Below are 26596 nucleotides of genomic sequence, written 5' to 3'. Positions count from 1 at the left end.
TTCCTGTGTGGGGACAGTGCTGCCCTGAGTCACACACGCCCCATGGGACAGACCCACACTCCCAGATGGCATTGCTTAGGGCAACACCCTGATCCTATCTGAGCCAGAGACGCTGGTTTCAAGGGGAGCCCACCACGCTGCAGGAGAGGCAGTGAGTGAGTTTCTTTGGAACAATCACAACAATAATTTTTTTCTCCTTTGTGATTCAATTTTGCTCTTTTACAGGGAAAATCCCTGAGTACAGGCGTGCATTTATCGGGGTGCAGAGCAGCTGAATATCTCTCGCATGGCCACCCCTGCCCATCCTTCCTTTCACATGGACCCTCTCCCATATCTCCAGCAGAGGCAGTGCTGCTTTTCCCAAAAACACAAAGAAAAGCTGCTGCAAGGCTGGATGTAAAAATAGGTGTGGGTGGGCATGAGGCATCAGTCAAAACCCAGCTGCCATCACCCCCCTGCAGCCGGCAGAAGGATCTCGGCAGGGTGACCAGAGCCTGGGGACAGGCTGGGCTGGGGCCGAGGGGAGCCTCGGCAGGACGGTGCGGTCACACGAAGCACAGCTGGTGTCTCGGCTCCCACCAAAGAAAGGGCCCTTGTCCAAGCATCTGAGCGTCAGACTGGCACCCTGGCTCATGGGCAGGGGAGCCACGCAGATGCCCAGAAGGGACGTGCTATATATAGATACTGATTTTTTAGATATGTGTATATATATATATATGCATTAATATATATTTATGTACATTTATGTATGTATAACCAGTACTTACAGACACGTATGCTGTCAAGCATGTGACAAGGGAGGCCGTGATGGCGTAGGGGATGGAGGTGTTTGGGTTCTTTGCTTCTTCTCCCGTGGTAGCGATGATGTCGAAGCCGATGAAGGCATAGAAACACGTGGCAGCCCCTTTGAGCACCTGTGTGGAAGATGGAGGGCCTGAGTGCCAGGAGGGGGGGGCTGGCACCCAGCCAGGGACAGGGAACTCCGCAAAACATGAAGGAGCCCAGTTCTGCCTTGCCTGAGCTAAAGGGTGAGCAGGGGCAGGTCAGGGGTGCACACACAGAGCTGGGCATTCCCACCTAGGGACAGACCCTGGGAGCACCCACAACTCGGAGATCTGGTCTTGGGAAAAGATTTTAACGTGTGGTCTGAGTCACTGGAGGCATCTGCAGCTTGCTCATGGTGCACCATGACCCTGTGCCTGCGCGGTGCTCGATCTGCTGGGAGATCCTGGTGGCAACAGGGGAGACAATCAGCCAGTTTCAGGTTTGCTTTCACAATTCACCGCCCCAAATCTGTTTATATATTAGTAGGGATCTGGAGCATGTTTACACATTCCATCTTATCCAGATGTCTCATGTGGCAGCAAGATCCGCTAGCAGAGGAAGCAGAAGAGAGCAGCCACAGTCAGATGTGTGCCGCTTTCCAAACAACTTCTGTTTTCCTTGGAAGCTGCCGACAGGTTAGGAGCACACGCTGGAGCACTTGGATGAGGATTTATTTGTACTGTTTAGTTATTTTTTAAAGCGATTTTTTAAAACATACGATATTAGCAAGGACATTAATATGAAAGAAACACTGAAGCAGGGCAAAACCTGTGTGGCTGAGTGAGCTAATTTGCCGTTGTGAAACACTCGCATGCATCTAGCTAGCTAGCTGGGTACCACGTGTCCATCACACCTGTCATCTCAGCTGTCTACTGATGGAGCACACAGTAAAACTCACCTCTTTTGGGGGACTACCTGTAATTATCTTTTTTAATTATCCCCCATCCTTCTGGGGAGCTCATGTCTGTGGTGTGGTGAATTTACTTTTACAAACGATTTGGGAGACGAACAAGCAGCTGAAAATGATGGGAAGACCCTATCAGTTTTGATGTGTTTTGGATATGTATGTTTTTAAACCATGGGGTTTTTTTTGCCAGGAGGTATTTGGTGAGTTGAATTGGAGAAAAACAGCTATTTTCTACTTTCTCCTTTCCATTTCTATCGTATGGCATAGAAAGCCAAGAACAATCCAAAGGTAAATACAACCTCTGCTCTCAAATAAGCCTCAGTGCTCCTCTCCTCATTGTTGTTCCCTGGCAGAGAGTTATTGATTTACTGAAGGGAGGTGCAAGGACTGTATGGCAGCTCGGGACCCTTTCGATAATCAAGATTCTTGGTTTACTTTACTTTCTTGCTTATTTTTCTGCACAAAACCCCGATGGAGTCAAGCAGTGTAAATCTGAGAAATTATCTTGGGTTTAGGCCAGCTGAGATATTTTCAGTCTCTGTTCATCCTTGGATAAAAACCAGTGCAAGCAAGCTAAAAAAGCCAAATATGTCCAAATTCTCAGTAAGCTTTGAGGGAACATCCATAAAATAAGTACTGGCAGGTGGCATTATGAAGTGCTCAAAACAAATGCTTGAGAACATTGTTGTTGAAAACCAGCCAACACAAGTATTTCCCCCTCCGCAGAGGCTGAGCGAGCTCCTCCTGAGTGCCCTGTCTCGGGTGGCCACTGCATTTTGCTCCATTGCCCGGCAATGAGCGGCATTTCTTAGGGGAGGGACCCACACGGAGTTTGGCTCTCCAGGAGGATGTTTTGGAAAAGTTTATTCTAAGAGGTGGCAGGAGATACGGGCAAAGCATTGCCATACTCCTTGGGTTTGGTTTGGTGGAGTGAGGGGGTCTGGATCCAAGTCTGCAGTGCTGGAAGCTGAAGGTCCCTGGCCAAAGTCCAGCTGGGTTTAGCAGGGTTGAGATTTGGGGAGTGCCGTGGAAGTAGGGTGTGTATAGCATGGGCAAAGACGAGTGTGTGGCAGCTGGGCGGCACCGCTTAGGTCTGTGTGTCCCTCCGTGCACCCAGGACTTACCCCCGGCCATCCAAACGGCAGGAATTGCCCTTCAGACCAGTTGTCACCCTTGACATAGAAGAGACCGGCAATCATGATGAAGATCCAGACTGCCAGGTTAATGATGTTGAGCACGTTGTTCAGCCCCACTGAGTTCTTCACCCCCATGGCCACGATGATGGTGACGACGACAGCAATGACCAGAGCAAGAAGGTCAGGGTACGACTCCTCTCCTTTCCCTAGGTAAGAGAAAAGAGGTGTCTAACTCTCCAACCACAGCTGTGCACCCCAGAAACTCTGCGGGGACCTTGGCAGAACTGCTCGGTCTCATTGCAAAGGTGGTGTCCAGGTGCCCCTGCCTCCGCTAGCTCAAATTGTTTTATTAAGGTGATAAATCTTGATGCCTCAAGACACTGTTTGGAGTCTGGGGAGGGCAGCAAACAAATGACCGGGTCCCAATTTACAAAACATGTATCTGCCAAGTAGTAATTAAAAATTAATTAAACAGTAAGTTTTCATGCCACGGGTGCAGGACAGCTAGCTGTTTACCTTACTGGTAGGAACTATGAAGTATTGCTGGAACTGCTGGTTATACAGAACCACCAGAGCCCCGAGTTCCTACACGGAGTAGTGCAGGCACCGGCTTGTACCCTCTAACAAGGCTCTGCGTGTGCCTTACCGGGACCGAGCAGAGCACCCGCACTGGGTGAAGTGCCCCCATGCTGTCGTTAGCTTCTGACATTCGACTAGTTTTTCTGGATGCTTACTCTGCTAAACACCAGCTCATCCCGACGGGGTTCCAAGGTATTGTGTACCCCATCCCCCTAAATCCTGTCTGTGAACCAGACGGCAAAGGCAAAGTACCAGAGGCAGACGGATGGTAAATAATGAATGAAGCTTAATACTCATGTCTGATTTTTTATGAGCTTCCAGTTACTTTTCAGGCCCTAATTAGCGCAGGCAGCTACACATGGCATGACGCACCTAGCCCGTTCAACGTCCCAACGCTGTTGATCATCCAGCGGCTGATGGTGTGGTTGGCCAGCGAGTCGAACATGCTGCTGAGGGCGCTGGCACCCGCGGCCGTGCCGATCAGGTACTCCAGGATGAGGTTCCAGCCGATGAAGAACGCCACGAACTCCCCCACTGTCACGTAGCTGTAGGTGTAGGCAGAGCCTGTGGTCTTGGGAACCCGCACGCCAAACTCGGCGTAGCAAACACCTGTTTAGAAAAATACGAAGTAACATAAGGAAAATGTGCTTGGAAAAGGAAAAAGTAAAACTGCCTTGGTCCCACCTGCCTGGAGGTGCCAGGGGGTACCTAGGGCTGTGGCCACCATCAAGAGCCCAGAGACATCGCAGGGGGCAATGGTGACCCTCCCTCTCCAGTTGCTTGGCTTAAAAACCAGCCCGTTTTCCCATTAAGATGAAGCTGTGATTGTTTGTTTGTTTGTTTTTCCTGAGGATACACAGTTCAAACTAGCCAAACCTTTACAGCCTGCTGTAGAAGAGCCTTCTCACAGGTGCATGCCTCTGATGGCCAGCTGCAGCCCCCAAAAACCAAAGCTGGGGGGGAATTCATGCACAGCGAGCAGAACTGGGCAGCGCCGGTGGTGCGGTCCTTGGCGCCCTGTTTCCTTGCAGTAGCTTTGACAGTGATAGATACCTCTCCTTCCTCATCCAACAGTGACACCATAATGTGATTTTTGCCATTTTTCCTGGGATTTTATCGAATGCTTTGTTTGTGGTATCAGTATTTTGACAAGCTCCCAGCACTTTTGGCTGCAGAAACCATCACAGCCCTGGGGTTTGCCAGGCAAAGGTGGTTACAGTGAGACCTGCCAGGGAACAGTGTTTGGGTTTCTCCAAAGCACCGTGGGGCACAAGGAGGTCAGGAATGGTTATAGTCGTTGCATGGGATCCATGCAAGATGCCACAGGAGGGCTCACACAAGGCGACACCTCTCCCTGCCCCGGCTGTGCAATCTCCAGATGCCTGTCTCAGGTCATTGCTGTGCAGATCCAGGCACCAGCACCGCCCTGATCATCCCTGCTCTCATTCCTACTGTTGTAAGAGGAGTTTGAAGCCATCTTACATAGAGAATGTAAGTTATTTTAACACTTTAAAATATTACATAGAAGTCCCATTCTGAAGAGCACTTGCAAAACTGACTTTGTAGAAGAAGAAAAGCAAGAAGTATTTAACTGGAACTGTTTGGGAGGAGGTTTCAGTGGACTTTCTTTCCAAACTCCTTGTGTACTTACTGTGTCAGGATACTTTTCAATAAAACCCTGACCCTGACACATTGTTGTCTTAAAACAACCATTCGCTTTTATTTAAGAGGAACTGATGGACTTAGTGGTAAACTACCCAAATATTAGAACAAGTGCTGGAACGATGCGCTGTGTCCTGCGTGTTTAGCACTGATTAAGCCCCTGCCCTAAAGACCCCTGTTCAGCTCATAGGAGTTAATGGGTTAGGGCTGTTATTATCATTGTGTAAACATGTAGTAATTATTATGGAGTTCTTTATCAGCTGCTATTCTCTATTTAGAAGATAATAATTGCTTCAAATTTGTGATCAGTTCAGTATAGAGAGAAGAAATGTTACAAGGTCACCACTCTTACTGTAGGTGCAGTTTTTTACACAGCACAAACACAGAACTATTGAACCCCTAGGCTGAATTTAGTGGTGCTTCTTTTCTTGGTATTAGAGGTTTCTTATATTCTGTTCACTAACTTGCATGCACGATGCTGGCAGTGCTTTGCAACAGGACCCTTCACAACTCGATTTCTGTAAAGCAGACCCAACTGCAGGAGCGGCAAGACATCCCCACCATCCAGCCCTACAGACAGTCATTATTCAAAGCTGATGAAAAATGCATGTGCTCGGCAAAGGCAAGACATTCACCGATAACTAGAGGCCTGAATGATTTATGAAACAGGTGCTCTGATAGGGACAAGTATCTAGTTTCTCTCTTTGATGGCCTTAAAAATCATATAATCTTTCTTGGAGGCAGCTCTACTTTTAGCCAATGACAAGATAAGGATACAGGATGATAATGGCAGACCAAAGACATTAATATGTATAAAATGTTTGTGTTTTCAATTACTCTATTAGGATCCCAGAACAGAAGAGTAATCTTCCACTGTGCATCAGGTCCAGCAATACGTTGTGGATATTTGCATTAGGTATCAGCATATATTAAGAAAATAAACTGCTTTTTATCATAGCATGTGATGCAAGACCTGCTGTCCATCCCTGACTGCAAGTGGATGTATTTGGTGGCATTAATCACATCACTTTGCTTTGCGGTGCTGCAAGTCCTCCACCAGAAACTGATTTGCAGCCCTTCCCTCTCTGCTTAAAGAGGAAGTTAATATCATAATTTATTTGGGTGCAAATTTTATCTGGGTGCAAATAATAGTTTATTAGGGCACAGATTTTATCTCACTAATTTCTGCTGCATCAGTACTGTATTTTTTATTTTTACTATTATTATTGTTAGTGGTGGTGGTGGTAGTGGTGTTTTAATAAAACTGCAACACAAAACTGTGTTACCCAGTTACTTCTCGGCGTCCCTGGTGCCCGAGCACCTCACCCCCTGGCAGCCGGGGAGATGCATCTCTCCTGGTGCTTCGGCTCCGGGGCTGCAGGCGGAGGCTAGGCACAGCCTCCCCAACATAACTTTTTGAATTTGGAGATGAATTTCTTTTTTTGCCTCCAGTAAAGAGTGTTCACAAGTTTCTGTTGAAAATAAACCAACACAGTGGCTGCTGTGGAAGGCAATCTTTTCAGACAACCATTTCTTTTCCTTGAATATCAGCTATACTGTGTAATTGATTTGACAGTCACTACACTGGTGTAATTATAGTTATTGACCTTATTCAGGAGGACATAAACACAGCTGAGTGGTTTGGTCCATGACATTGTCCCTTCCAAGATCCCATCTACAAAACTCCATTTGTCAGATTTAATTGACCTCTCCATTCTCTGGTTTATGCTGTCTGAAGGTAGGAGGTGAGGTCACCAGCAGCTTTGCAGACAGTGCCAGTATGTCAGGATTAGTGTTGATGTTTCTGTGTTAGCGGTGGCTTGGGGTCACACTGGGCACCCTGACCTGCCTGCTGGGGGCTTTTGCTGGTGAGTAGTGCCTCGGCGGGGCAGGGACCGTGAAGTCCCCACTGGCTTCGACCCCCAAACCCCAGCACTGCAACAGCTGCTGGGCAGCACAACCGGTGGCACGAGGACCTGGTGCAAGCACCGCAGCTCAGGGCACCCTCGTGGCTGCTGCTTTGCTTTTGGCGTCCCAGTGCAGTGGTGGCCATGGTGTGGATGCTGACCTCCCACTGCTGCCTGGCACGAGGCCACACAGGGACCATGAGACATCCCACAGGGCACTGGCTCGGTGTGAGTGACGTTTCAGGTGAAACAAGCCTTTGGGGAGGGCTTTCAGCACCGCTGGAGGTAGCGCCAGTAAATTCATGCTACCATACAAGAAATCCAAAGGGATGGTCCTTCATTAACCAAGAGCAGCCAATTTATTGAGGCAGATGTACAGCAAAATCCTATTTTCAGCAAGCCACTGAGCCCATGCATTGTGTTTCATGACCACTGTGTGCAGATATATAAAAGGCAGCTCAATAAAGAAAGTTTCCTTAGAAAAAGGACTCCTATCTCTCTGCAGCACCACCCAAGCAGGACATCAGCTGCAGCTGCAGCCCCTCATCCCAGCCCTTATCCTGCAGCCAGGCTGCACCTGAGGCATGTGCTCAGCTCTACCCTGCTCCATCACATCCTGGATGCTGCTGAGCCTGCTCCCACGTGGGTACCAGGTAAGAGTATGGCAATGCGCTCCAACGTGGCATGGCTTGGTGCTTCAAACCCCTGCTAAGAGTTTCTGCGGTTGCAGAGCTGTTCCCATGGGAGAGAGAAAGTCTCTTCTTCCCTTGCACAGCCTGGCACCAAAGCCTGCGGGTTTGTGTGGTGGGGGAAACTATCCCATACTGGTGACCATGGTGGGGCAGGATCCAACCCTTGCCTGAGCTGGCAGTGAGGCGTTTGCACACTGTGATCAACAAGGTATAGGAAAGGAGATCACCAAAGGGAGAAGCAGTGGCTGGTCGAGAAGGTAATGGGGCTGGGTAAGATGGAAGCTGCTGATTTTTGCTGAGGAAGGGCTTTGGTGAGATTTGGGAGTGGGAGCAGGGAATGCCAGCGGTCACAGCTGATGGAGGGAGCCTGCGGTGTCCCCTGTGCTGGGGGCTTTGTGGAGGGAAGTTGGGCAAGCATTTCTGTTTGAGAGCTGAATAAAAGGCCTTCCAGTGATTGATCTCACTTAATTTGTCAGTTTAATTGATTATAATGTCTCTAATATGTTGGTAAGTACCCTGATGAGGCACATGTTGCTTAAACCTAGGGAAGGCATAACTGGAATTTGTTGGGTAGATGAAACTGAAAAAATCCCTGTCCTAAACCAGGCTAAAGAGTGCAAAGAGATTCTCCACCAGCAGGACCTGTCTGGCAGGGCTTCCCCGTGGCCATCTCCCAAGGGAGCTAAATTGCTTTCTGGAAAAGTTTTTTTTTTTAAAGCCAAAACCCTCCTGAGCTCACTTTGCAGGCAGTGGGATCTGATTTGGTGATCTGTGATGCACCAAGGGAGAATGAGTGATCTAATGGTCCCATCTGGCCTTAAAACTGTGAGAAGCTCCTTAAAACCTGTCTGTGCAAGTTTGCCCAAGCTCATTGCCCCACACGCCAGGAGTGACCATGATGTGAGAGCTGAGATCACGTCCCCGATGAGCCTGATAGCCCATCCAGCTCCCAAACCCATGCTTGGTTTTACTTGCCAAAAACGTGTTGCTGTTATAAACAACAGCAGTGTCAATGATGAGGCGAGAAAGCAGCCAAAGAGACTATCAAAATACCCCATCCCTTGCAAAACACTTTCCCAAGACTACAAAAGCAAGGAGAGATGAAAGCTGAGTGGGAAGCGGCGCAGGCTCCCGTGGGTGAAGGCAGGAGGAGGTCCCTGCTGCGGGGCAGGGATCGCGTCTGGGGTGAAAAAGCCCCTTTTGGAGGACAGGGTGTTTTTGTTAGATGAGACCCACCCAAGCTCCGTTTGCTCTTGGTTTGCATCACGGCCAGCAAAACCCTTGCAGAGGAGAGAAAGCAGGCAGTGGGAAAGGATAGACACTAATGCTATCTACCGCCTCAGTTTAAAAATGGACATGTTGCTTCATCTGTTGTGTTAGGATCTCAAATAACCATTGGATCTTATTGCGCCTGCTCAGCTCTTGTTCTGGGCTGAATCGGTGGTAGAATGTGTCCAAGCAGCCTTGTCAGCCTGGCGTTCAACTAAGGAACAGGGAGGCAGGGCAGCCTGTGTGGTTGTCCCCAGCCAGCATCACTGGGCTCTTTCCCTGGCACAGCTTTGGAGAGTGTGGCTCGTCCTCGTGCTGTGCCTCTGGGCTGCAGGGGTTTTGGAGGCTCAAACTTGCACATGTTTTGGCAGGATCTCCATGGAGGTGCTCCATGGAGTAGCACTGCAACCTCTATGGAGAGAGCACGATGTGCTTCCACCTCTTCCTACAAAAATCCAGAGACCTGGAAAGCTGAGCTGGGTCATTTAGCAGTGTTTGCTGTTCCTGTTGTCTGTCAAAGCCCTTTGCCATTTACTCAAGTTTTCTTATCCAGCCCACGGATAAAAGCTGGATACCAAACTGACACAGCATGCAAAGTCCTCCGAGCAGGGAGAGCAGGAACATCACAGCATCGTGTTAGCACTGATCTGGAAAGGACAAATGCCAGCAGTACTGGCTTCATGTGGAAACCACAGCTTGAGCCATATGCTCAGCTGGGTTCCTACGGAGGATATGGAATTCACCAGCTTTTCACTAAAATACATAATTCCTCTCTCCACGTTTGTTTGTTGGGACTTTTGTTTGGAAATTCAGAGAGTGATCCTGCATGAATAGGAGCCAATAAAATCAACTCCAAAACTAACTGAGGAATCTTGTAACTGTCAGCAACGTCACAAGAGAAGAAGCCGGCCCTGGTGCTACCCAAGCCACCGACATCTTTGCTGTCAAAACAGGGTTTCCCACAAGCCACGTTTGCTCCTGCTCCAGTGCTGTGGCTTGGCCGTGCTCTTTGCCTGGGGCTCCGGCTGCCAAACTCTCAACTGTTTCAAAATACATTGACCACAGGCTCCATCCGTGGGGAAGCCATCAGCAGCATTTTGGGGTCATTACGCTTGGGTTGGTGGCTCCCAGTACAAGGTTTGGTCTGATACTAGGGCAATGAGGGACAGTGCATCCCATCAGCTGGGTAAGCCCAGTGTGAAAGGGATTTCTAGTCTATGGAGAAGTTGTTACTTTCTTGTAGCTTCTGCTGCTGAGCGTGGGTCCTGCCAGGTGTTTACCCATGAATGGAGCCAGAGGATGCATGAGATGGCCCATTACTCAAACTCCACCCACGTGACTCACCTGACAAGATGGAGGCAACAGCAGCGATGATGAAGGAAACGATGACCCCGGGCCCCGCCATCTCCTTGGCCACCAGGCCGGACACCACGTACATGCCGGTGCCCACGCAGCTCCCGACGCCAAGGGAGATGAGGTCAAGGGTGGTGAGGACCTTGGCCAGCCGGGTGCCCTGGGCAGCCGTGGTCCCCGTGCCCTCCAGCATCGACTCCACGGGCTTGGTGCGCAGGATGCGGGCACGCAGGGCATGGCCCGCCACCCCCCACGGCACCCGCCGTGGGTCCAGGCGTGAGAAGAAGCTGCTCATGGCTGGTGCTGGGCTCCGTGGAGGTGGGTCACAGATGGCTTTGGCAGCACCCACTCAGGGCTGCGGCTGCATCTCCCTCCTGTGCTGGTGGCCTGGCTGCAAAAGAGGGGCACACAGTTTTTAACTGCAATAGCAAAGAGGGATGTGTTCCATGTGGAGGAACTGAAAAGGGCACCTGAGCCAGTTTCTGGCTGGATCCCAGTGCTGGGTGAGCCCTGGTAGCCAAGGGGAGCTTTGCCTTCTCCAGTGCTGCTGCTCTGGAGAAATTTTTGTCCATCCCAATTGTTTTATACAACAGAGATGCTCTGCCCCCCTTTGTTTGTCTGTGTGGTTTTAGCCCCAGTAAACACAGCCCCATAAGGAGCAAGAAGATGACACCCTTCAAGTGCTACCAAAAGCGATGATGGCTATGTGTAACAGCGAGGTGCTGGTGGCCACTGTGGCACATTGGGCCCTTGTGGAGACCAAGCCCAACTCCAAGCTCGGCACCATCACAGCATGTTCCAGCAGCAGGGATGCTCCTGCTGGCATTGCGTGTCAGCCCACCATCACTGTGCTGGGCCATGCAGAGACCTTCTGTGGGACATCCCTGTGCTCCACCTGCGCTGTAAAAAATCTGGGACCTTAGCTCCACTCCTATATCCAGCGTGTTGAGATCGCTGCCAGGCTGTGCCTGGCTATGGGCTGTGATCACCATGGATTGGCCCTTACAGGGACAGGTGATAATTTTTTTTGTTATTTATTTTGGTGCTATAGCCAGGGAGCTGTAAGAATAAACTTCTGAACTGATTGTTTTTAATTTTTGGATGCTGCCATCATCCTGGTGAACCCTGCAGGAGAAAGTTTTTAAAGGTGCTGCTTGTTCAGGTCCCAGTGAATCGTGTGGGTTAAATGAGCCCTTGGAGTGGTTTCTTCATTCAATTTATCGCTTCATTTTTGTAGTCATTGGAATACATTTTAGGAACTTCTTTTTTTTTTTTTTTTTTTCCAATTAAGAAATGTGTTTTTTCTGATGTAATGGCAACACACTTTGGGGTCTGGCTTCTGCGTAGCTAGGGCGAGCCGGGACAGGAGCGCGGCGGCAGCAGTGCCACGGCCCCTCGAGAGCCAGTAGCTGACAGCATAGCCAGCTGCAGCCGTTTTTAAATACTTCTGAATCCTCCTGCCTGAACCCATCTGCTCTAGGGTTGTCGTAAAAGTATGAAAATATCTTGGTTTTCTCTTTCTCTTTCTCTGTGCTTTTTCATTCTAAGCCATATTCTCAAGAACTACTTGCCTGCTGCTGCTTCCCCCCCTCCCTTTTTGCTGTTCTTCAGCAAACGGTGTAGTTCTCAGGCGAGCTGCTGATACCAGCAGCAGTGACTTCCTAGTGACACGTGATGACCTCTTGACTTTGAGCAAAATAACAAGAATTGACAATCTCTGCATGTTAATATAAAGGAACAGGTAACATAGTTTATTAATATTAATTTTAACCAGGCAGCTCCTTTCCTGTTATTACAGAAATATTCTTTTAATTGCCCTGAAGACAAAACAATTATTTTTCCATCTTTACATCCAAAACAAATTACATTGTGTCTGTCAGGCAGCCTTGTATGGCTGGAGTTTATTAAATAAAACACAGCATTCATTTCATGTTTTGGTTGATCACGGTTCAAATTGTGCTTGTTTTTTACCTTGAGCAACCCGAAGCTGAAAGGCTGGATGTTCTAACAAGGAATAATAATAAGGAAAACCTGTTACTGCATACGTACGTCTTTGGGTTGAGAATACAAACTGGGTTTGGCTTTTGGGTTGCTCAAGGAGTCAGCTGGTTTGTGGCATGGTGGGATCTCAGGTTAGGTTCTGCTTTCTGGTTGAAATAAAAGTTTGTGCTGGAAGGGGCAGCTGGGCCAGAGCTCGGTGGGTCTGCGCCAGCGGGGATGAAGCAGCACAGTCCTTGGGGCAGTGTGTACATGTGCTGGCACCTCCAGGGTGGCTCTGCTTTGCCAGGGCAGTGTTTCAGCCATGGGGAAAATAAATTCTCTAGGAAAAGTGATCACTACCCAAAATTCATCTTCCTTTTATCGAAAGCACAGCATCTCTGAAGCATGGGCTGGCAAAGAGGTCATGCTCTGCTTCACCCAACCACTTCCCATCCTTTGTTTAATTGTTATTCTTGGACTTTGTGAATGCTCCTAGGTGAACGTGAAAGACTCAGGTTACTATAATTAGGTTTGTGCCAAACTGACTTAAACTAGCCAAGAAACAGGGCAGACATCTGTCTGGTTTTGAACTGTTACAACTTGGATGTTCTTATCTCAGCGCAATGTTCTTGCGTACTTAGTGCTGTAAGAAAACGCCTTTCCTAAGTGAACCCGTCTTTGGTTTACTCCTGCCAAAAACCTGCTGCAAAGTGAAAATAATAAATACTGAAGAGCCAGCTCTGAAGTCTTGTAAGGAAAAGCATGCTGAGAATCAATGGCTGGAAGCTGAGGTGGGACCAACCTCAAATTAAAGTGGTGGATTAACTATGGGAAGAGATGAACACTGGGAAGAGCTGATTTGTGTCTCTTGATGTTTTTATACCATTCCATTTGCTTTTCTGAAGGCTGTCTCATCACAGAAGCTACCAGAAGATGCAGGATGGTGTGGGATGGAGGTGCTGAGGCTGCAGGCTGGTCCTTGGTCCCATCCCCAGCTTTGTGCTTTGGCATGGGAAGACGTGCCTGTGTATTAAGGGGGTTGGGGCTGATGTGGTTTGATATCAGCAGTTTTTAATAATCTTGTCTGCGGTGCCCATGAGTGGCTGATGAAGGAGTTGGGAAGGGTGGCATATGCTCAGGTCTTGCTGGAGGGATCCACATCCACCCTGGAAAAATTAGTGTGTCCCCTAAACCAAAGAGAGTTGAGCCTGACTGATCTAGACAGCCCTGTTCACTTGCAAGGCACATCAGGGTACAGAAATTACTTTGTCACCAGCATTGTAAAGAACTTCAGGGGAAGACATGCAGCCTTGTCCAGGGATGTTAAACTGCTAGAATAACGAAAAACCTTAAATATTTTAAATGGTTTAAATTTAATGCAGGAACTGGCTGGTGGATCTGTGATGTGGCCAGATTTAGGCTGCTGAGCTGTTCCAGCTGCCTGGGGCTGGGACCAGGTCCTCCTGCAATTTGTATGCCCCCTCCTAAGTCACTAAGGAGAAAAAAAAAAAAAAGAAACCAACAAAACAACCTCCAAAACATCTGAAACAAAATAACTCTATAATTGCCACTATATTCACATAAAGCAATCATTTGAAACTATTCCAGATGTTTAAGTGAGATCAGCATATTGCTGCTCTGTAGCTTGGAAAACATCCTTTCACTCCATTTAAAACCATTAAAAAATACCTCATGCGTGGCAGCCACTTACGCGGGGCACAGCCAGCTCACTCCTGCTCTGCTCCGCTTGCCCTGGCTGGCTGGAAGCGCACGGTGGGAAGGAAAGGGAATTTTTACTTGTGGGTTTGTATTTGTTCTCCTCATTGTAAACCTGGGAGGATGAAGGGAGCTGTGGCTTGGAGGGGGTGAGCCTGACTCGGGGAGCTGCGGGTGGGTTTTGGAGCTGTGCAGCTCTCCATCGCCAGGCAGCCTGGGTCGGTGCTCCCCAGCTGATGCTGGCTGCTGCCACCACGTGCTTGTTAGCAACCGCTGTTTGTACCGCAACACTCTTCTTCATTAGGGTAAATTAACTAAAACAGCAATCAAGTCAGAAGGAGAGGCCTAGGTATCTACAGGCATGGATCTTCCTTAGCGTCTGGGTCGGCGCTGAATTCTTCCTGATGTAAAGCTCTTTCCTGCTGGTGGCCCCATGCTGGTGAGATGCAGCACAGTGCCCCCCAGCATCACGGATCCTCATCACCCCCACAGCTCCAGCTTCCCCAGGCGAGCTTCCCCTACCTAGTCTGTGCTTTGGGATGGCTTATTTGATTTGTCTGTTAATGACTCCCCTCTGTCCAGGAGTCCATAGGGGTATCCTTTAAGCAAAGACCTCTATTAAAAAACGCTGGGAACAGAAACAGAACATCAATGATGATAAATGAAAAAACAGAGCTCCTGTTGGTGTATTGACGGAAAGCCAGACAGGGGTACTCATTAAGAGGAAAAGGATTTTGGATTTCTTCTGTTTTCACGGCTCAGAAGTAATTATTACAGAAACTTGCTGATGCCCCAGCAGCAGCTGGGCCACTGTGGTTCTGGCCCCGGCATGCAGGACAGCAGCGCCCACCTTGCTGCAGGGGGTGTTATGGGGAAAGCCTTTCCTCCTTGCCCAGGGAAGATGTGCCCCAGAAATGCAGGATCAAAGCAGGTTCCTATCAAACGCTGAGGTGGTGCCTGCTGTGGACATCAGAAACAGTCACACAGATGCTTATAGTGCAGGAGCAACAGCCCCCCCGAGCCCCTCCTCGCTCCGTGTGGGGGCTGCATGCCAAGCTGGGCTGCAGCATCACCCCTGGGAAAAGGGAGCCCCAAAGGCTCGAGGGGATGTGGGGGGTGGTTCGGGGTGATGTGAGGGGTGGCTGCTGCCAGCAAACCTGCTGCAATCCCAGATGAAGGACAAGAGAAAGGGGAGGAAACACGCTAGCCTGACATCCCTGCTCCCCCTCCTCGTTTTCTTTTAATTACTAGCTCGGTAAGGGTGAGGCGAGTGCAGGAAGAGACACAAGATACTGAATTTCATTACTGCTCCTACAGCAGGGAGAGAAATGACGTCAGCGGCGCGATGCGGCGCAGCAGGAGTCAGGCAGCAGCTCTGGTGGCCGCCAACCAGAGGGATGCCTTCTGCCGGGGCTGCTCGCCTCGGCAATGTTTTCATTACAAATGCAATTTGATTTGGAGTTTTATATGTTTGTTTTTGCAGTGTTGATCCCCAGCTGGGCTGCCACTGTAAAAGCTGGCTCTACCTCCATCATCGGCCCTCCTTAAAGGGATTTAAAAGCCAGGCACAGAGCCGAGAGCGAGGACTGGTCCCTGCCAGTCCCGGCGCTGCTCACGTGGGTCCAGCTTCAGTAAGCTGGCCTTGTGCCTTTGCTGTTAAATTTGGGCTCTTTTTATTTTTAATCTTTCCATTTTTACTTCTGCTTGAGCAATTCAAGTGGAGCTGTGGTTAACTTAAATTAAAATGCTGGCTAAATTAAACTAGTAATATATTTCAGGTTTAAGACCAACTTTCTATGTTGCCTCCACTAAAAAAATGGGTTCATGGATATTTTGTGTGTGTCTTCATAGCAACGTGGGAGTGGAGAGATTGAACAGCACTTTCCTATGTTACTTCCACCTGTGTTACATTAAGTGCTTTACCAATGTTAGCTCTGCTGTAGAGGTGTCTAAACATCATTACCTGTTTTTGACAAATAAGCAAAATAAAAGAAGAAATATTTAATTTGACCAAAACATAAGGCAAGGGTGCCACATGCAGTGCCAGCACCCAGGAGTCCTCAAACTTCGTATTCTAGTCTCTAGTGCAAGAGTCAAAAGACCATAGATGTGTAATCCAGTAAAATAATTAGCAGGTACATAGAGATTGCCCTTTTTTCCCCTCCCCAGCCTTCAGAGGGGTGATGTGGTGTGCTGGTTTAACCACTGCTCTCTCTGCGGAGAGACTGGACTGCCCGAATAATAAGGGTGAAAAGGCAGAGGGAAGGATGGGTAAGATGTCAATGCTCCTTTTTGCCTTGCAGCTGGTGGGTCCCATTTCCAAAACTAAATAGCTAATTCAGTATTTGAGCATTGGTCTTTGGGCAGTGTGTCCAGGCAGGTGAGCAGTGAGGATGTTTAGGTGGCTGAGTGTCCATCTTCTTGCCTGGATGCAGAATAGGTGGGACCTGAAGTAACACATTCAGAGCTGAAATCGGAGCTGGTCATGGTGAAGGCCAGCAGATCCCTTGATATTGGGTTCTAAACTTTGCCAGGGTTAATTACATGTCAACCTCAGAAGCAGTTAGTCCAGGCTGACAGGGTCCCTTGGGATCCTCTGGAGCGTCAGGCTAGTGACAAATAGCTCTTAGGCTGGAGGGATCAGTGTTTTCTTCCTTCCTAGAGGCAGGATGTGTTTGGAGGTAGCGCCTATAGCTCTTATAGCCTGCAGGTGATGGAAACCAAAATGCACCATTTGCCCTTTTGAGATGATTTAAGTTGAAAAAGACTTTTGAGATCATCAAGTCCAACTGTTAACCCAGGACTGCCAAGTCCACCACTAAACTGTATTCCTAAGTACCACATCAACGTGTTTTTTAAACACCTCCAGGGATGGTGATTCCACGCCTCCCTGGGCAGCCTGTTCCAATGCTTGACCACCCTTTCCATGAACAAGTTTTTCCTAATATCCAATCTAAACCTCCCCTGGCACAACTTGAGGCTGTTTCCTGTTGTCCTGTTGCATCCCTGCAGCCGCATCCCCTCCCCTTAGACAGTAAATCCCCTCCCAAGACACCAGGTTTTCTGCTGCCCTCCTCCCTTGCGCCTGTAGAAGACAGTCCAATGCCTGGCACTTTGGCTTTCCACTTGTTTTCTGCCCTTTTTGTATGGGTACCAGTGATTCCTTGTGGTGCAGAGTGGCACAGGACTGAGTGCAAGGCACTTACAACAAACAGTCTGTGAGTGCCGAGCTGTAAGTAATGCAATATGCATGAAGTGCTCCATTTGTGTTTGGAAAAAAAGCTATTTAATCAGCAGAAGGGGGGGCAAAAAAAAAAAAAAAAAGAAAGAATTGCAGAGAAAGAGGTATAATCAATTTGCACATTTTCAAAAAGGTCTGGTTTGTCATTGTTGTCTTGAGATGGCAAAGTAAAAGCCTTTAAAAATGTAACAATACTGCTAATGCAGGGAAATGACTAATCAATAGATGGGTGAGTTGAGCAGGGAGATAGGGAACCAGGAACTTCTTGTAACTGCTCTGACAGCCTCCCTCTGACAGAGTGATGAAACCACACGAAATTAGTAAATTTGTTCTTCCGTCAGTAAAATGGAGAAAGTAGCTGTCTTACAGAAGTGCCTGAGTGGTTAATTCAGTTGGGTTTTTGAAGGGAGCGGAAGAGAAATTACACTAAAAACTATTATCACTCCCCGAGCTGTGCCTTGTTGAAACCCATATTGCTTTTGTACCTGTCCATGGTCATCTGCAGAAGGACCCTTGTGGCTCTATGTACCTTCAAACCCTCATTTTGCATTTGAAGTGCAGATGTTGATACCAATGCCAATGGCTATGGGACACGGTGTCCCACACCCTCCTGCAGGCGTGAGCCACAGCAGTGTCGAACACCTGAAACTCCTAAAGGAAGTTTCAGCTCCCAGGTCTGGCTGCTCAGGCTGTTTCAAGGACTGTTGACCTCTGAAATTCAGACATTTGAAACACTGCAAGCCTGGTGCCTGGGAATTGAGATTTGTCGCATATGCTGGCACATACTCCTGCAACCTTCCCTCTGGTTTTGGTGGTAGCAGCTCCAGAGCCTGAGCTGTCACAAGAGGAAAAAGCATTTTCCTGATAGTATGGTGTCTTCTCCAGGTCGTAGGGAGCTGCCTGTCTGCAGTGCTAGGTATGTTGTTCTGGTAGTATGATTGCTGCTGGCATCAGCAGGGTGGTTGCAGCCTTGTGCCTGCAACTCTGGGCTTTTTCCTATTTTGGGGTAGCGGATTATACTTCCAGTAATTACTGCTTTGATGAGATACACATTTTCTGTAATGAATCTCACTGTCAGAGTGGACAAAGGCTGCCTTTGTATCACTGAAATGTTTAGACCCGGGATACCAGACGGTCTCTTCTAGAATACTCATTTAGAAACTGTCTTTGCTTTAACAACATGCAGGAGGAAATCTCTGTAATTACTGGGTTGTGCTTCCTTTTTCTTTCCTCTGTGGATCCATACTTTTACATCACAGAATGAAAGTCATTATGGTTTGCTCCAGGCCAGCCATGAAAGCTGTTTTCATTTGACATAATTCACAGAATAGTTTATTTATTAATGTGTGAGGCTCTCTATACAGAATGGATTTTTACTGTTGTGAGAGTCTGGCTGATGCATCATTATGACAACTTATTCCATTTCTGGGTAGCATTTTGAATTTCAGTGGCAAAAACACAAATTAAATCTTTCAGTAAAATGCCAATTTAACACTTTTGGCTTTGTTGTCCAAACTGGGGGGGGCAGAAATTACCTGTGTATCAAAAGAGGATCTGAAAATTCACTGTTTTTAAGCCTCTACTTCCATTTTGAAGATTAGTGATTTTATAGAATTCCTTCATTCCCCACTAAGAAACTGTTTCCCCCTCTCAATGCTGACTCGCACTCACCAGCGGCCTTTCCGGCTTTCTGTAATAATTTAGTAGGAGCCTGAATTGGTCTTTTACACTGTAAACACATCAGGCTTACAAACACGGTTCAGCCTTTGCCGGGTTTCGAATGCATTTCTCTTTTGTGTGTGCACATGGTCTCATTAATTAGTTATCGTGTTCCATCAGCGGTTATACAAATGTAATTGATTATGCCTGGCTGCCCCACTTCCACGATTTGGCTATCAGCTAATGAATGCAGGAGAGGTTCTCAAAGAACTACTTTCCTTAGAAGAAGCTGGAAAGACACATACTTCAATCCCCAGCCTACAAAAGGCTCCAGAAGAAGCAATAGTAGTATATGCAAATCAATGGGGATTTTTTTTGCGTATCAAAAAGGGAGCCCAGAGCTGCGGGGTAATTTGGCTGGTTGTAGCCTGTGTCACTGAATTCCTCAACAGAAGTGAGGTAGATTCAACACACTTCAAGGAAGCAAATAGCAGCTCCTGCTGCTTTTATTACATGTTTGGCTGCTTATTCTTATTATTCACTAGGACAAAAAAATCCTTGCTTCACATGAGCAATCCTCTTGCATTTCAACACAACTGATTATATGAGTAATGTGAGCTCAAGTTGATCAAAGAAGATGATTTAGAATAGCTTCTGTGTTTAGTCATTTATCATCATCAGTCAGGCAAATGCAGCGTAAGACCTAAGTGGTGTGTAGTGTGAGCAATGCCTGGTGTTGTGGCATGAGGGTTTTTTGACGTTTCTCTGTGAGTTAAGAATGCATATCTAAATTGGCATCTAGGATGGTATTGGTGAGGCAGAATTAAATGAAGCATTATATGTTGTTAAAAATGCTAATAGCATAAAAACTAGGGTATTATAATATTCCTGAGTGATGCACATACAGTGTCCGGAGATGTCTTTGTGTAGCAAAGGAGTCAGCATGAACCAACACGATTACCTTTAGCTTAAAATTTGCTTGCCATTGAAGCCCTGGTAGCTACTTGCATGCTTGCTCTTAGCCTCCCTTACTGGTGAGACCCCAAACCCCAACCTCTTTTCACTGAGGCAACACTTTTTGTCTCCCAGCTACAGTAGGCAGAGTCTCCCCATGGTGTGCTGCCGTGCCTGGCAAGCATAACTTCACTGGTGTGCCTGCATGCAATTAAGAGCAGAGTTGCTGAAATATAATCGCTGTAGTTCTTTGTGCCAGAGCTCTCAGCCAAAGGAACCTGACATATTGCTTCTTTCTGTCTTAATTTACTTTGCGCAGAGCTGGTGACCCGAGTTATTAATTGCACATCTCCTGGTCCCTGTTGCTTCCGTAGCCAGTTAATGAGTGGAACACACCTGCTGTTGCCCAGGTGCCTTAGAGGAGGCACTGGCATACCCAGATGCTTCCCCAATGCCTTGCTGTGGGGCTGGAGTGGCACGAGACCTGTCACCAGTGCTCTCTGCCTGTTCCCAGCTAAGGATGAAGGATGACCAGGAGAAGCATTCATTTCTTTCGCTATCAGGCTAGAGTGTCCAGATCCTACCTGCAGGCCACCCTGGCATTGCTGAGCATCACAGAGCAGTTGCTCATTTAGTACCACTCAACAGGCCCTAATGAGACCTGGTTCAATAATGCACAAGCACACGTTTAAAGCTAAGTTTTAATTGTGCTGCTGTGGGCGGAATGTGCCCAGATGTGCACGTGGTGTCTCAGCACAAAGGGGTGTCTCCATCCTCAGGTTCAAAAAACTTTGTTGAGTAAAACCCAGCCTGCCGGAGGAGCGGACCAAAGCACCAACTTAGCTCACAGTCACCAACAGGCAAGAGTCAATGGCTGCTGAGAGGGGCTGCCCTCCAGCCCACACATTTGGTTTTATAGACATTTAGCTAAAGTTTCGACATAGATACCCCCATGGACACTTGTGGGGTAACCCATTTCCCTATAGGCAGCAAAACACCTGATCCTTTAACTCTGTCCTCTCAGAATTAGGACATGGTGCTTGAAAGACCTGTGCTACAGAAGCTCTTCTTCTCTTCACCTGCCGGGTGGATTTAATTTATGGTGTCATGTCTTTCAGTAAATTATTGATACAGTCACCACGCAGAGGAACAGAAACAATAGAGTCACGTGCTGTGTGCCTCCACCTCACTGGTTTTGTTTCATAAGCGCCTGGGCTTCACTCTGACAGTTTTATTGTGGGAAAAAATAGTTTTCTCCTAGCGATGTTCCAGCCTGGTGACAGAAAGGGATGGGCTGTGGTGGCCGAGTCAACGCTAGCTGGAGCCCAGCCCTGCGCCGATGACCGCATAGTCTGGAGGCAGGGCTGCTATTCCATGAGCCAAGGAAACATGTACAAAAGAAAAATTGCTCAGTACTAGAAGGCAGTTTCCAGTTGACAACAGCAGCTTAGCTACATCTCATCGCTTGTAAGTGAAAAATGTTTTAGGAATCTCTGTGGCTCATGAATCTGAGTTAGAATCTTTCCATTTACACTGTGGGTGGTTCAACGAGTTAAGCAGACTCACCCTGAACCGAGGTGAGACTCTGGCCAGGTTTTCATATTCATAGGAAGTAGCTTTAAAATGTCTACTATATTTCTCGACTCTGATCCTTCTGCATCCCTAGCTCTACTGTCTCTCACAAGAGTGACAAGTTCAGGCTGAACCATGGCTTTGTAGAGAGCACCAATCTGTGACTGATTTTTTTATTTTTTTTTTTTTTAACCGATGTGAAAAAAGACAAATGCTACCCACCTGCTAATGCCTTTTTGTGTGGCAAAGAGATCCCACTACCTCACATGGATGAAGAAGTATCTGATTCTTTTTAACGCTCTTACATTCCTATTATTAAAATGTCTTAATAATCCAAACAACAACATGTTGCTCAAGCTTATACATTATGATGCTCTTAATAGCTCAGGTGCTCTGAAAGCAATGTTTTGATTATTTGAGGGTTGAGAAGTCTGACAGACTAAGTAGATTCTGTTACAGACTATTCTGTTATCCTCTTTTTTTTTCTCCTTTTTCTTTTCCTTCCCACAAAGAGCCTAGGATTGTATTTATGTTTTGTAAGTTCTTGCTGTCCTATTTGCTTGAATGTTGCAGGGCTTCACAGGAAAACTATTAATTTGACCATTGAGAGGTTATCCTGTTCTCACTGAATTTTCTAGAAAAATTCCTGTTGCTTTCAGGGGAAGATGGATGAAATCTTATTATATTTGTATGATTTCAGAACTGAGAAAACAGACTGTCTTGCATTCAAGAAGGAAGTAGTGTCAAGTCAGCCTATAAATATATCCTTTAAAATATTTTGAGCTGGAATCCTATCTGATATGATCCCATGTGAGTCTCTGAAGTTCCACAAAGAATGAATTTTCATCATTTTCATATGATCCTAAAAATTAGAGAAGAGTAAGATCCATCTTGACTTGGGAGTTGTCACTGACTCCCTAAGGAGAATGATTTGTGTTTTAAATTGCTTCAATTTACTGCAATATGCACAAAGAAAGATACTCTTTGTAGGGAGAGTTAATTACTGAAACAAGTTGGAAAACTGGGGGATTCAAAATATAGGTTGGTCATTCATTTGTTCTGCTTTCAGTATGTGGCCAGATATCCCACCTGCTGGGAATGTTGTACTTGTCTAGAGGGGAGGCTGGGGTACCTGGGAGCAAAGTTGTACATCCCTGTGCCTAACTTAGGGAATTAAAGATCAAAGGTACCTTTAAGTCCACCAAGTTCATTTTGTCTGAATTGCAGGCCATTAGATTCCAGGCAATTACTCCTGCCGGGAGCCCCATGACTTGCTTTGGCTAAGCTGCATCTTTTGGGAGGACATCAAGTCTTGACATAAACAGATGGAGAATCCAGCAGGTTTTCTGATAGCTCCTTCATCAGGTCATCAGCCCTCCACTGTTCAAAAATGTGATCCCTCACTTAAATCAGAATGTTTTGGCTTTAGCATCTCGGCACTAGTTCATGTTGTGCCTTTCTTTGGCAGACGGAGGAATAAGTTAGTGCCTAGTAATTTCTTTCGGTAGAGGCTCTTAGATTCAAGAATTGAGTCACCTCCCACCCTTAATTTTAATGAAGTGAGTTGCTCAGGTGCTGTAGTTCCTCCACTGAAAGGGCCCTTCTCTGGTCCTTGACAAGCTTTTGCTTTTTTTTTAATTTCAATTTTATTGTCATTTTTGTTGATGTCTCCTGTATTCTAGCAGTCTCAGTTTCCAAGGCCTGAGATAGAATTTCCTTCCCACATCTCCCCTTACTAAGCAGCAATTGAACAAGGCTTTTTTTTCCCCTCTGTCTTGTCCTATCGCAGATATTGCCTCCTTTCTGTCTTCTCAGATATGTGCTGTACATTTGACTTTACTTTGAGAGGACCCAAGATTCTTTGTCATCATCCTACTACTACACACATGCTACCCATCAGTCTCTGTTTTGTTGGCAAAGTTCAGCACCTTTGACAGATGAAAAAGGGGAATAGCGCTTGAGTCTTGGATCTCTGCAAGAACCCCTCATTTCTCTGTTCTCAAGCAACAAAGGCTCAAAACGTTTTCAAAACAGATAATTAGTTTAATCTAGGTGACTTCGCCCTAGTGTTGTTTTTGGCTGGTTTGAGGTTTTTTGTTTGTTTACAGTATGTTGTTCAACTACGGTAAGTCATACGCCTTAGCAATGTGTACCAATAAAATGAACACATGTAAATATCTTCAGCAATCAGACTTGCAGTCTCATGACAGTTTTTGGGCAATCAAACAAATGCCTTGGCGTGCTAAAATGTACTTGCCTACTACTTAGGGACACTGGGAGGATTAATTAGTTAATATGCTAGATTAAATCAGACATGGCCTTTTTGAGCCAAAAGTCTTTTCTGGGGTTGACCAGGGCTTCCTCCTCCTCCCCAGAGTCTGTGTTGATTTAGGAAGCCCTATATTTTAGAGCGCTCTCAGTACAGCCTGTGACAGGAAGGCACTAAGTCAATCTGTATAAACCAGCATTTAATAGGCCACAAAACCTAGGCTGGAAAGCAATTCCGAGAAAAGAGATTAGTTTTTTCAATACAGTGATGCTGAAGCACACCTACCCGGGGCTGAGGCGGGCAGACGGTTGGTATTAGGCAGCTCAAAAATACCCGTGTGGAATCGATAAACAGCACTGAGTCGGGGGTGACGTAAAAAGGAAGCTAACTCCATTGCCAGCCTGCAAGTCAGAGGGAGTTTTGCAGGCGCCGGCGGTAGGACGGAGCCGTAAATCGGGTCCGTGTGCGTGGGCCAGACGCGGCCCGGGGGGCGGGGGGCTCGGCGGGGGCCAGGGCCGCCCCGTCGGGGCTTCAGCACCGCGGACAGCGCCCGCCCGGCTCTGCCCGGCTCCGGCCTGCCCCTGGGCTGCTGCCCCTCGGCTGCTGCCCCTGCCCGCAGCCCCCCGCCTGCCCCTCACGTGCGCCGGCGGTGACCTGTAGCGAGAGCTGTCGCCCGCTCAGGCCACCCGGCATTTCTCCTCGCACTCTGTTTCCCCCCGTTTCCTATCAATCCCGTGCTGTCACCCCCGACGCTCCCCCTTTCCACCACCCCACCCCCCCCCACCCCCTCCTCCGGTGAGTGCCCCGACACTTTGTAAACACGGAGCCGCAGCCCGGCCGGGACAAGGGGGTGCCCAAGCGGGCCGGGGTCCCTCCCCCGCGGCCCGGAGCGGCCGGGGTGCTTCCCCTCGCCGCGGCGGCCCCGAGCGGGGCAGCAGCCGGCCCCGTGTGCGGGGAGAGAGGGGGCCGCGCCGCCCTCCCCCGCGGGGCGCCGGGCCAGCCCTCCCCCGGGCTCGCAGCCGGGCCCCCGCACCCCGAGCGGCTCCCCCCCGGGCAGGAGGGTGGCAGCGTGGGGCGCGCCTTCCCCCCCGCGCCCTGCCTCCCTCCCTTTCCCTTCCCCGCCGGGGCGCGGGCACTCACCGCCGGGCGCGGAGGGCAGCGGGCGGGCGATGCTGCGGAGCCGCCGCGGGCGCGCACCCCGGCGGGGGCGGCTGCGCTGCTGCAGCTGGCGCGGGGGGGCTGCGCTGGGCACCGCCGACCCCGGCTCCCGGCCGCGCACGCAGGGCGGAGGGAGGGATGGAGCGAGGGAGGAGGGAGGGAGGGAGGGAGGGAGGAGGGCGCTGCAGCTCCTCAATTATTCAGCGCTTCCCCCTCTCCGCGTTCTCCCCGCCTGCCGCATGTGACCGCCCGGCGATACCCACCGGGCGAGCCGGGCCGGGCCCGGGGGACCTCCCCGCGCGGGGCTGCGCCACCACCGCCCCCTCCCCACGCACCGAGTGCGCGCTGCCTGCCCGAGTGTCCTCACGGCTGCCGGGGGCCTCCTGCGAATTGGCTGGCTGCAGATAAATAACTCCCCTGGCTGTCTGCCCCGGAGCAGGGGTTTCCTCACCCCCGGGACAGAGGGTGGGACACCCCCCCTCCCCCTTGTCTTCTCCCTGAGCCGCACTGTGAGGTTTGGGTGCTGATGCTGTCACCCCGGAACGGGCAGAATTAGGACTGCTAGGATGCATCCTGTATTGCAGCATGCCGTCTTGTCCAGCCCTCTGCATGGCCGGGCTGGGAAGAGTTAGGTATCAGGTGCAGGATATATTTTATCTTTTATATCCATAGCTGCTTCTGAAGATAACTGGAATTCATGTGCAAGATTATTCCTTACTGCATTTTTATTTCCTGATTCTTGCTATGCGGTTCCCTCTAGAAACACTCCCTCTCTCTATCTATATCTGGACCATTTTGATTCCGAACCCAAAATTATTTTGTCTCCAGTGATGTCTGGCGAGGGCCAGATTCCAGTCTCCATTACAGCTTTGTGCTGTCACTTCTGACAGGACCCATCCCCAGACGCAGGGTGTGGGGTGTGCCTTGAGTGGACAGAAGCTATTCATTCTCTAAATGCTGAAATAAGTGTTTGTTGACTTTTGGTAAAAATGAAACGCGTGGTCCTTCGGTTTCAGTGCAGTTTGGGAAGCCAATGTTTGCCTAATGTGAGTGACCCCGACAGGAACTGCATCAGTGGCAGTGACCTTCTGGGGACACGCAGACAGCAACACTGCACAGATAAACCTGGCCAGGATGTCCATGCTCCTGTCTCTGGGCAGGATAATGTCATCTCTGATTTCCTCTCCAGCCTTGATTTCTGTGGTATTTTTTGTGGCTTTCCAGATGAGCACCATCATTTTCCCAGTTTCTTACCAGATTCTTTCCTCTCTCCAGCTTAGCTTTACTTCCCTCTCTTCCCTCCTTCACAGCAGGTTTTTTGCAGCCCTTCTCTTCCTGAAAAAGAATAGAAAACACCTCTTCCAGGTTACTGCTGGTCATCAGAAGGTGTCATCACAGGATGACACGATGCTCCATTCCCTTCCTGCCGCTCTTGCCAGCACACATCACACCGTACAGCACACAGCAGAAAAAGCCTTGCTGGAGCCAAAGTGCAGCCAGCTGATTACCCCCCTCACAACCAGCAGTTTTGAAACCCTGTTTTTATGCTTTTCCTTATTCTTTGATTGTCTGACAGCAACACTGTGAGCTGCAGCTGCTCTCCTGTCCCTGTCTGTAGTACCCATGCTTCCCATTTGGTTGTTGTTTCTCTTCTCATTCACTGGCTTCCCCCAGCTGCTGTAGCTCAGTCTGTGGACACCAGGCGCAGCTGTGGATG

At 48.6% G+C, this 26596-nt stretch overlaps 1 protein-coding gene across 1 annotated transcript in view; it reads right to left on the bottom strand.

The window, feature by feature from the left end:
- The window catches only part of SLC7A14 (solute carrier family 7 member 14), a 33509-nt gene extending 8485 nt beyond the window's left edge, over positions 1–25024 (bottom strand). Inside the window, exons 1-5 of the mRNA XM_040613798.1 lie at positions 24862–25024; positions 10322–10721; positions 3820–4056; positions 2857–3074; positions 768–914 (exon numbers count right to left, since the gene is read on the bottom strand). Coding sequence (XP_040469732.1) covers positions 768–914; positions 2857–3074; positions 3820–4056; positions 10322–10625 — 906 coding nt within the window. The 5' untranslated portion in view covers positions 10626–10721; positions 24862–25024. The remainder of the gene's footprint in view (positions 1–767; positions 915–2856; positions 3075–3819; positions 4057–10321; positions 10722–24861) is intronic.
- Between the last annotated feature and the right edge of the window lie 1572 nt (positions 25025–26596).

Source organism: Falco naumanni, chromosome 13 (genome assembly GCF_017639655.2).
Source record: "Falco naumanni isolate bFalNau1 chromosome 13, bFalNau1.pat, whole genome shotgun sequence".
Lineage (NCBI taxonomy): Eukaryota > Metazoa > Chordata > Aves > Falconiformes > Falconidae > Falco > Falco naumanni.
The sequence above is the reverse complement of the archived record's forward strand: the minus strand, read 5'-3'. Positions and strand labels throughout refer to the sequence as shown.